General features: G+C 47.7%; 1 protein-coding gene across 10 annotated transcripts in view; it reads left to right on the top strand.

Moving 5' to 3' along the window:
* Nucleotides 1-922: 922 nt before the first annotated feature.
* IQSEC1 (IQ motif and Sec7 domain ArfGEF 1) overlaps nucleotides 923-10,366 on the top strand; it is a 342,853-nt gene continuing 333,409 nt past the window's right edge. For 3 of the 10 annotated variants that reach the window (XM_038186153.2, XM_038186152.2, XM_038186145.2), the window contains exon 1: nucleotides 937-1,406. In XM_038186153.2, coding sequence (XP_038042081.1) covers nucleotides 1,141-1,406 — 266 coding nt within the window. In that variant the 5' untranslated portion in view covers nucleotides 937-1,140. Of the gene's footprint in view, nucleotides 1,407-10,366 lie in introns of all 10 variants that reach the window. The other 7 variants (XM_038186150.2, XM_038186148.2, XM_038186157.2 and 4 more) reach the window with 6 other exon arrangements.

The raw sequence follows: 10,366 nt of genomic DNA, 5'->3' as shown, positions 1-10,366 counted from the left end.
GAAAAATATTAAAGAGATGAGGAGAGGAAGGGAGGAGAAAAACATTTCTCCACCTTCCTATCTTCTTCCTGCAGTATCTCCATTTCCCCTTCCTATTCCCCATTTCCATGAGCATTCCCAACATGTATTCACACTGGGATCATAGAGGAGCCAAATCTCAGCAACTTTTCATGGCCCGATGCAGCCGTAGCGGGAAGCAGAATCTCACCAGCGGAGGTTTTAAATGTCAGGGCTGCTGCTGGCAAGGCAGAGGTCTCTGCTACACAGCAGTTAGCACGAGTCTGACTCCGGGCATGCTGCTGGAGAGCTCCCATCTCCAGGCAGCCAACACCCCGATGCTATTTCAACAATAAACAATCGCTCCCCAGACGTGCCAGGGAAAAACCCTCGCTCCTACAGCAGGTCTCGGAGCCCGGCTTCCCCACCCTCCCCGCACACCGCGCTTCTCCGGGCCCTCTCCGGCGAGCCCGGGGGGGCCGGGGCCGCCCCCGCAGAGCCGGGCAGAAGGACGGGGGGGGTGCCGAGGCCTGCCCCGGCCCGGGGGCTGCCCCCCGCATCTCTCCGGGGGCGCTCCCCGGCGAGCGCCGCGCCCCGGCGGCGGGGTGCCGGGGGGATGCGCCGCTCCGCGGAGCCCCCTCCTCACCGGCCCCCCGGAGGAGGCAGCAGCCCCGGCTACTTAAAGCGCGGCCCCGGCTGCCGAGGCAGGAGAGCGGCGTGCTGCGGGCTCCCATGCCCGGCTGCGAGCCCGGCGGGGGCGCGGGCGCTGCCTGGCGAGGGGCTGAGCCGGCTGCGGCTCCGGCAGGGCGGGACAGCGCCCGTGCGCCAGCCCCGGCGGGGCTCCGAGCGGCACCGGCGGCTCCCCCCGGCTCGGCGCCCGCAGTCCCCGCCGGCCCTGCCCTCGCTCGGCTGCGGGAAGCCGAGCATCAGCAATGGCGGCGGGGGCCGGCAGCCGCCGCGCACCGCTCCTCCGCTCGCCCGGGCAGCGGCTGCTCTAGGAGGGGAAGAGGAGAGCCGGCAGGGGGGCCGGTTTCCGGCGGGTTATTTATTTCTTCCCCTCTCGCTTAAGTTCCCAGCGGAGCGGGCTGGCTGGCACCTGCGCCCCCCACCTGCTTCCCGGAGGGTGAGAGGTGCGGGGAGGCCATGGAGAGCCCGGCGGAGAACCCCAGCAAGGCGGCGGAGTACCTGAAGGAGCTGAACAAGATTATTGAAACGCAGCAGGAGCTGCTGGAGAAGCAGAAGCGGAGGATAGACGAGCTGGAGCAGCAAGTGGCCAAGTTGTACCACGAAAACGCCTGTCTCCAGGATGAGCATCACCGGCACCTGGCCACATGCAGGCTCCAGCAGGGCGTCCCCCCCGCGTACCCGGGGGTGCTGAGCGCCATCCAGGAAAACGCAAAGCACGAAAAGTAAGCGCTGCCCGCGTTTCTTTGCCCTTTTCGAGGAGGGTCGCTCAGTAGCGGGGCTTTCCTCCTCTTTCGCCTCCTGCCTTCGGGTTCCTAAAGCCGCCCCGCGTACAAGCAAGCAGCGCAACTCCCCGCAGCGGGCGGCTCGCCGGGAAGGAGGGGGTCCTCGCCGAGCGGCGGAGGGGGCGGCCTCAGCCTCTAACGCCCCCAGCCCCTCGGGATGCCGGCGCTTCCCTGGGGCTCTAGCGGGGATGCTCGGGGGCTGAGCGCTGGCAGCGCCGGGAGCACCCCGGGCAGGCTTCTCCCCGCAGCCCCGGGGCACGCCGCCCCCCGGGCAGAGCAGCAGCGGGACGAGCTCTGCCCTTCCTCCAGGGCTCGCTTCCCCCCGATCGTGCACCTCGGGCGGCCCTGCCCGGGGGGAGCCCCCAGAGCTGCGACCCGGCGGGGTCAGCTCGGCACGGCGCAGCCCGCCCGGAGCTCGCCCCTTTCGGGGCACGGCTGCTGCCGGCCTCTGGCCCCTGGAATTAACCGGGCTCCGCTTTCCAGCGCGCAGAGAGCCGCTGAATTAATTGCGCGCCGCGCTTAAGTACCGGCGATGGGAGAATAGCGATGGAAGCGACCCCGCGGCGCTTCCCCGGCCTCCGGCTACTCGCCGGAAGTATTTGGGACTTAGTTTTACTTGGACGGAGTGGGAAAAGCATGCATCTTATTACGAGCCCACTCCGCCGCCCCGGTACAACACAAGGGGCTGCTTGTCAGCCGCTCGGAGCCGCGCTCCCGGCACGGATCGGGCTCTCCTCCTGCCGCCGGCCCCCCCCGGGCCGCCCCCGCTCCCCGGCACCGGCTGCGCCCCCTGCCGGGGCCGGGCGGGGCGCTGGGGGGCAGAGCCGCCCGGCTCTGGGTCTGCTGCGCCCCGGGGACCCCTGTGCCGGGGCTCGGCCACGGGTGGCTTCGTGGGGCGCCGCGGGGAGGCTGCAGCCGAGGGAGGCCGGGGAGCGGCCTCCTGGCCTCGGCCGCGTTGCTGCCTCCGTGCCCCCGCTCGGGGTGGCGGGGGAGGAAACGTCGCTGCCTGCGGAGCCCCGAGCCCCAGGGTTTGCCTGGGATGTGCGAGGTGAAGGGGGGGGGCTGGATGGTCGTGGGTTCGTGGGTCGTTCCCTGCCCCTTTGGCGAGCTCCTGTTCCCAAACGCGTCCCTGCTGCCCGGTGTGGCGGAGTGGGAAGGGAAGTAGCTCTGCCTCCCCTAAATGCTAACGCTGACAGCCGGAGGGGGTTTTAGCGATGCTGGAGTTAGCCATTTAGGCTTTTTTTTTTTTTTTTTTTTTTTTTTTTTTTTTTTTTTAATAGATGTCTCCAGGAGAGCTAAGCAAATAGCTCCCTAAACACCCTGGAGAGCATACGCTGTCATTTAACAACCACTCCTCTTGTAATAAGCAGAAAGTGCTATTTCCAGAAAGCATGGAACAGAAATTTACAGGAATACAAAAAGTATTTACACAAATCCTACCCCGTGTGCTCATGTCCAGTACCCGAGGATTTCTTGTGTCTGTTCTCCTAGTACAAGATGCCAACTCAGCTATCTTGTCCCATTTGTCTCTTGCAAACGACATTACTAAAAATTGTACAAATGGCTTGCCTTGTTTGATAACATTTCTCTTCTCCACCAGCCCAAGACTCATTTGCAGAGCCCTTTTTGGGCAGACAGCTCTGAGGACTTGGAGGCTTTTAAGTCTCTTAAGTGGATTTGATGCTAGGATCAGAATTAATCTGGGATATTTATGGCAGAGTTGTATCGCTTTGAGGCATAGCCTGCAGGGCTTAGTGTGGAAGCTGGGAGACAGCCCTCCATGAGTCTGGTCCTTGCTGGGCTTTCAGCCTCTGTGACTGTCTGTAGAGAGCCAGATTTCCAGGGCCACCTTCATGAGATGAATACTGCCCCCCACACAAATTGTGACTTCCCCTCTTTATTTTGTGTGGAGCATGCCTGGTCCCTTCGCCAGGACAGCCTGCATCACTGTGTAGGTGAAGCAGACTTGGGGTTCCCCAGCTGTGTGGGGTGGGGGCTGTGGCAGCAGCTGCTGGGGCTCCAGCTGCCGGGAGCAGGTGCAGCAACCCAGCCACAGGACTGGTTTAATCTCTGCCTGGGTGAAGGAGATGGAGGAAGTCTTCAACTTGGAAAATAGAAAACACCCTTGTTTTAAAGCCTTCTCCCAGTCCTGCTGTTATCTTTGCTTTCTTACAATGTAACCTGCAGGTTTTGGCTGGCTGTAGCTTCCTAATTACAGAGGAAAAATCTCAGTTCCTCCAGAATTAAATGTCACGTGCAGCTGTCATCTTTTTGGTGCTTTGCTAAACTTCCATAACAGTGCAATAGCAAATGTGAATAATACGTGCTCTGAACATCCGTGATGTTAGGAGAGAGGTGGGAATCGAGGTGCCATGTCCTTGCTTCCTTCTGCCCATCGTGTGCACACCCCGCTGCCTTCCTCCTTCCCGAGGCAGCAGCACCGCTCTGTGCCCAGGTACCAGCAGTGCTCCCTCTTATCCTTTGGTATTTCAAAACCAGGATGATGGGGATCCTTTTTAAAGGAAACTGGGATTTTCTTAGCCAAATACTCCACAAAATCAGTACTTCTAGGAAGTCATCTATGGAATTTGTGCCTTGAGATTTGAGCAGATTTTCTGAACAGCTTAGACTCAAGTTGCCAGAGGAGTTCAACCTGCGTGAAGCAGGTGTGGATCGCTGACACTGTAGTGTCAAGAGAGCTTCTTTGATATTACCAAGTGGTGGTTAAAAAAGGAAGTGTAGAAATGTTAGACAAGTCCTGAAACTTTTCAGTTCTCTCAAAGGGAAGAATATAAAGCTGAAGACTGTTTAAATAACTTGGAGATGCTGCATATTTTTAGAAACTCTTTAGCTTGATCTGATGGAGTGAGGGAACTGTTGATGAGCACCACATTAGAGTTCTGTAAGAAAAAAATAGAAAAAAAAAAAGGTAAAAATACTGTTGTGTTCCTCCAGAAAAGGACCAGAGTAAAAAGAATATTTCTTTTGTGTAGGTTGCTATTTGAGGGAGGCAAGTGCACAGGGATGGGTGAACAGGTGCAGATGTGCTCCTTGTCTTGCAAGGAGGACAGAATAACAAAACAAAACAAGTCTGAGTGCTCTTTCACTTAATTTTGTACTAATTTGCTGTGTGTGAATCAACCTTAACATTTGCAAATGTAATTGAGGATAACTAGTTGATTGCAAGGCTTTCTTAAATGTAGTGAATCAGCATGTTAAGAAGTTAAGGATAACAATAGGTATTTAGCCAATTAAGTTGAATAAGCCTAACTTTTGGTTAATCCATTTCATTTAATGTTTGATAAAACACCAAGAACTTCCAAAACTCAGATCCTCAGTGTAAGGAAGACATGTTCAATACATACACTTCGGTAACGCACCTTTTAGTGTAAATGTGTGGAAACAAACTTATTGCATCTTCTCAAATATGCAGAAGTTGATTTTTTATTTTATTTTTTCCAGCTCTGAAAACTCAACGCTGGCATGTTTCCAGTGTAGGGAGTGGTATTTGTAACCAAATTACATTCCTTTATTTATTTATTTGTTTGATTGATTCACACAGCTCCTGGTGAGAGTTTGGGTGGGAGGTACAGAAGGAATTGCCGGTTACGGTGGAACAATCTTGTAGAGCTGTTATTTGCAACTCGGTCTAAGTTCTGTGCCTGGCCTGACTGATTTATTTTTAAATGAGGCTGGCTTTGTTCTCTGGGGACAAATAGTCACAATTCAGAGCTATAAGAAATCCTCATTGTTTAGAAGATGCTCTGTCTGAGCTGAGGTGTACTTAGTGCAATCTAGTAAGTGGGAATTGTCTTTGTGGTGCTAGTCCCATGTGAAGGCTGCTTTATGGCTTACACAAAATGAGCTTGGGACTCTGCATGCTGCTGGTGGCACTGAGTGATGCCCCTGCACACAGGCTCAGTGGGAAGCCAAAGATTGCAGCAGGGCAGAGACCAGCCTGACTTTTTTTGCCTACAGAGATGTTCTCTACTGAGACAGACTGTTCATGTGATATAAATCACATTTCATTGCTTGTGCTGCTCTTGGACAGAAACTTATTTTGGCTTGCTTTGATTAAAGTAGAGGTATCTAACATCTATTAAAGCATGCTCATGTTTGGGCAAGATTTCACTTTCTCCACCTTTATGTCAGAAAGGATGTAGATGAGGTGCTTTCATTAGGCCCTCTTTTTCAATCAGCTGAGAAGGAAAGTGTGATTTGTGACTGATAGTCTTGCTGGAAGAAGCCTACTGTAGAAGTACAATCACTAAAAATTGCACCTCTACTTATTTAGCTTATTTTGCTCACCAAGAATATCTTTAAGTGGAGATCACAGTTTGTATCCAAAGCAAACACTTTACTGTGACTACATACTACATATTCTTTCACTCCTATCACAGATAAGGATGATGTAAATCTGGGATTGGACAGAATGTAAATTTGCACCTCCAAATAACTAAAACTGATTCTATTCATTTTATTTTTGGTACGTAACTGGAACAGTGTGACTACCGAGCTATGAGAATAAGGGTTTGACACTGAGGGGAGTGAGGGAGTGCTTTTGCTCTCGAAGCATGTGTTTCAACATTAGTGTAATTTGTACATCAGCAGATGAGTGAGCATCTCTTGAAACAGGCATTTGTTGTTCTGGCAGACAGTAGGAAATCAATACTGTGAAGACGTGTAATAAGACATGAACTTGCTAACTAAACTCAACTAAATTATTTTGGGTGTCTGTTGAAATATTGGCATACCCTCTTACTTAGCATCTGCTAAATGTTAAGCAAAATGATAATGCAGAAAGACAAATTAATTTCACGACTTATGCGTACCATATGACTAATGAAACAAGTTTAAAATAAAAAGGGGGAGGAGGAGAGGAAGGCAAAGCACAGCGATGACAAAATGGTATGCCGGTATCAAGAAAATTCCTGAAAATCAGAGGAGGGAGAGGAAATATGGTATGTGAAGAAAACGGCAAAAATGCATACTGATATGACAGAGGGAAACAAATGCAGCAGAAGGTAACCTGCTCTATAGGAAAATTAGTCAAAATTTGGTTTGAAAACTTGGACTCAAGTACACTGTCCCACTTAAAGCAGACCAGACCTAAAGAGTTAGAAGTACTCAGTGAATGTGAAGTCCTTCTCTAATGTAACTGTCTTTTCTACTGACCCAGAACACAACTTTTAACCTTCCTAACTGCAGTATTCTTGTGTTTGGACCTTTAAGAACAAAGCACTATTCCATGCCAGTTAGTGCTTTGATGATCTTCCTTGGGAATTCAATGTCAAGGAAACTGAAATGCATTTTTGAAGATCTGCTTGTGGAAATTAATTGGCAATGTTCATGGATCCTGTGTCTTTAGTGAGCAAACGAGGGCTGCGATCACTACTGTGAGATAAATTCATGGATGAAGATCCACTTCTACCCTCTCAAACAAAAACGATGCCAAGCCTATATATGATGCCCTTTGTGCACATAGCTCACCAGCAGCATACTGATTACTCTCCAGTTCTCATGTGAGGTACAAGATAAAAGACCCCAGTTGTAGTCTTCTTGTTATTACCGAAAAATAGCTGTGAGTTCAATGTGATGACCTATGTGAAATAGAAGCATTTCAACTCAAGCAACTAGGTCCTTAAATTCTCCGGAAAAGTTAGTCAGTTTGGAACAGTGTGCAATTGTCCTAAAAGGCAGGCAATTGCTTTTGTGTCAATCCTAGGAATTAGTGTGATCTCCAGTGAAGTAATTCCCACTTGGCAGCAAAGTGCATTTTACCATTATCAAACTATATTAGGGAAGGCACTGAACAACTACATGGGAACGTGAGAGATGGGTGAGCAGGTTCAGAGCTGCTCTCACAAATGTGCCAAGCACAATGTTTTTAAAGAACTTAGCTTCTTGCTGAGTGAGGGATGCTAAACTTTGTCCTTTTCCACTCAAAATAATATACTTTTGGGAGAATATGAAGCATAGATGTACAGTTTTCTGGATCTGATTTGCAGCCTTGTTGGCCTGGTCATTTGCATAGGAAGACAATTCTCCATAAATCCTTAGGGAAGCTATATTCTGGAAAAAAAAAATAGTAAATTGCAGCTTTTTTGAAAACCTGAAGCAAAATACATCACACACAAAGCAGAATCTCTAGGAAGAGCTTTTTTAAATGGTAGCCTGTGGAAGCTTTTTTAAAGAGATTGTGGAAGCTATGAGGAAAGAACAAGGTATTTCAAGGTGTTTTCTCACAGCGTACTGATAGGAGAAGTAAATTATTAAAGTTAAACTAGTAAATTATTAAATGCTTCTTGCAAATAGCATCTCAAAAACTTAGTTCTACTGGGTCTAAAAATGAAATTGGGTGGCTCTTATGTGCTGGCCAGTGACATTAAGCTGGAACTGCTGTGCAGGATTCAATGCTGCGTGTCAGGCTATGGCCTCTAAACACCCAGTCAGTGCACAGAGCAGTTACAGAAGTACTTGCATTCCCCCAGGGCATCTTTAAAGGATGTCAGACCAGTTGCTTCCTCTTCACTTCCAATTCTGATGCTATTTAATTTTGTGGGCACCTGAATAGTACAACTATGCAGAGCTTCAAAACGTTGTGATGCACTGAACTTCTCCTGAGTTTGTGGCTCATTTGGGATTCCAATCCCTAGTATGGGAAGAGTTACTTATGCAGTAGGCAGCCTGTACTCAGAAGTGTTTTTTAGAGACCGCTTCTGTCTGAGGGCTCCTGCATTCTCCATGCATGTGGTAAGGAGGTCATCTGATGCTGTGCACTGAGGGGTGCGTGGGAAGCTTCTTAGGTAAGTGGATTTTGCAGACCAGAAGTACTTCCTGATGTGCAGCCCACACTTGCATTATTCTAATTTGATCCTGTCATTTCTCCTCATACCTTCCCTACTATGTTAATTCTAACGTTCTGTGTGTGTGTGTGTGTGTGTTTTGCAGTCTGCAGATACTTTTAGGCTATTTTTGCCAAGGCTCCTGTCTTTCATCTTAGCTTGGTGAGACTGTGAATGAGGTTGTCATAATTTGATTCTGCCTGTATCCTTGCCTAATTGTCCGAATATCTAATTCAATAATTCTGCAAAGAAAAATAGTACAGTCTGAGCAGGCTTTGATAAAATAGAGCAGCATGATTTGAAGGAATAATATATGATGTGCATTCTGGCTGGATTTTAGGTGATCTGGGCTGCTCACTACCCTCCCACACCCTTACTCCCCAGCTTCCAGTATTTCTTTGAAATGCTGAACTTCTCAGCTGTTGTGGCTTACTGTATTACTGATAGTGGAAGCAACATTAGTTTGCACTAGCTAGAAATCTGGATAAAAATTTGTTACCTCTTTATGGTCATTACCAAGGTATTGTGATTAACAACAGAATTACGAATAAGGGCTGTTTCTTTGTTCCCATCTGGGAAACCATTGTTTGCAAAGCTAAGCATGGGTAATGATTGCTGTTTTACAAATGTATATGTCAATGTTAGTTTTCAATCATTTCTTAGTCAATTACTCAGATTTAGCTTAAAAAAAAATGCATGAAATATCACACACTTATTTAATCATGAGTTCCCTAATGGCTATGTAGAAACTTATTTGGTTTTAATTGTTATTTGTATGGCTACTATAAGGAAAAAATATTGCTGCAAAGTGGCCACAATATTTCAGCAAGTTTTAATGCTGTAAAATAGAACAACTCTCACAACAGAATCTTAAAACCCGATTCTTAGGTTCTTCAAACAGCAAGTTCTATAAATGTATTTCTTTGTTTACCAAACTACGTAATTCTGGATGGGCTAGCACCCTTCCTGATCCTAAAATACGCAGCATTTCAGTGTCTTAGTGACTTGTGCTCCCTCTGCTGGGTTCTTCATAATAGTTCAGTGTTTACTGGTTTTGCAGTGTGCGTGCATGTGTGTGTGTGTATATATATATGTGAGTGTGTCTATATATATAATGTAGAATTTGCTTTTGAATGGCAGTGTCTGTATTCCTTTTTCATCACTTCAAAGCATTAGAAAGACTATTACAAATGTGACTGAAGATTTCTCATAAGTTGTTTTTCTTCTGCAGTCTTAAAGCGCAGAGGCAAACTTTTCAAAGATTGTGTTAATATTGTTATTATATATACAGAAAATAGTCATTTCCATGTATACTAAGTTTCACTGCTGTACTAGATAAGAAAAACACTCCTACTCTGTAGTTCTCTATAGCTATTAATTGACGCCTAATATACATTTTTTGTATGCCAATAAGATTTCTAGCCAGGCTTCCCTGACAAACATAAATAGAGACAAAAGCATACATAGAGCCATGCAATACATCTTTAACTGCACTACAGTAATTCAGATTTCCTAGGTGTAAAGAGCAGTTTATTCTGAATAATTGGACTAAAGCACCAGAAAAAGGAAGGTAGGAAACCATACTCCTGTCCTTTTCCAAAAATTGAAGATATACCTTGGAGTTAAGGTTTATCTGGGTTTCTCCATCTTTGCTGGATTTCTGTTAGCTGAAAATAACTGCAAGTTGTGTGGACCAGTCACGGTTAGGAGCTTTTAATTTCTCTTTTTGGGCATTGAAACATGCAGCTATGTGGTGAACAGACTGCAAGTTTTATTAACAAGCTGAACTTACAGCCAGTAAGCACTTTTCCCAGGCTGTGGGAACTGGTCATGCCCATCTCTGCAAACTGATTTCTGCCAGAAGATTTTAACCGACAAGTAAGTTGTACTGCCAAATGTACTTGATAATCATGCTAGAAGGGACAGGCTCCGAGTTGTGGAGGGTACTGGCCTGGAAGACCTATTTATGAACTTCAAGCTAATGAAGATCCTTCCCTTTCTTACAGGATGTGAACTACCACCTTGTGTACATAGTTGCATCAGTATGTTCTCAAG

The sequence above is a fragment of the Anas platyrhynchos genome, chromosome 13 (assembly GCF_047663525.1).
Source record: "Anas platyrhynchos isolate ZD024472 breed Pekin duck chromosome 13, IASCAAS_PekinDuck_T2T, whole genome shotgun sequence".
NCBI lineage: Eukaryota > Metazoa > Chordata > Aves > Anseriformes > Anatidae > Anas > Anas platyrhynchos.
This window is presented reverse-complemented; position numbering and strand designations above follow the sequence as displayed.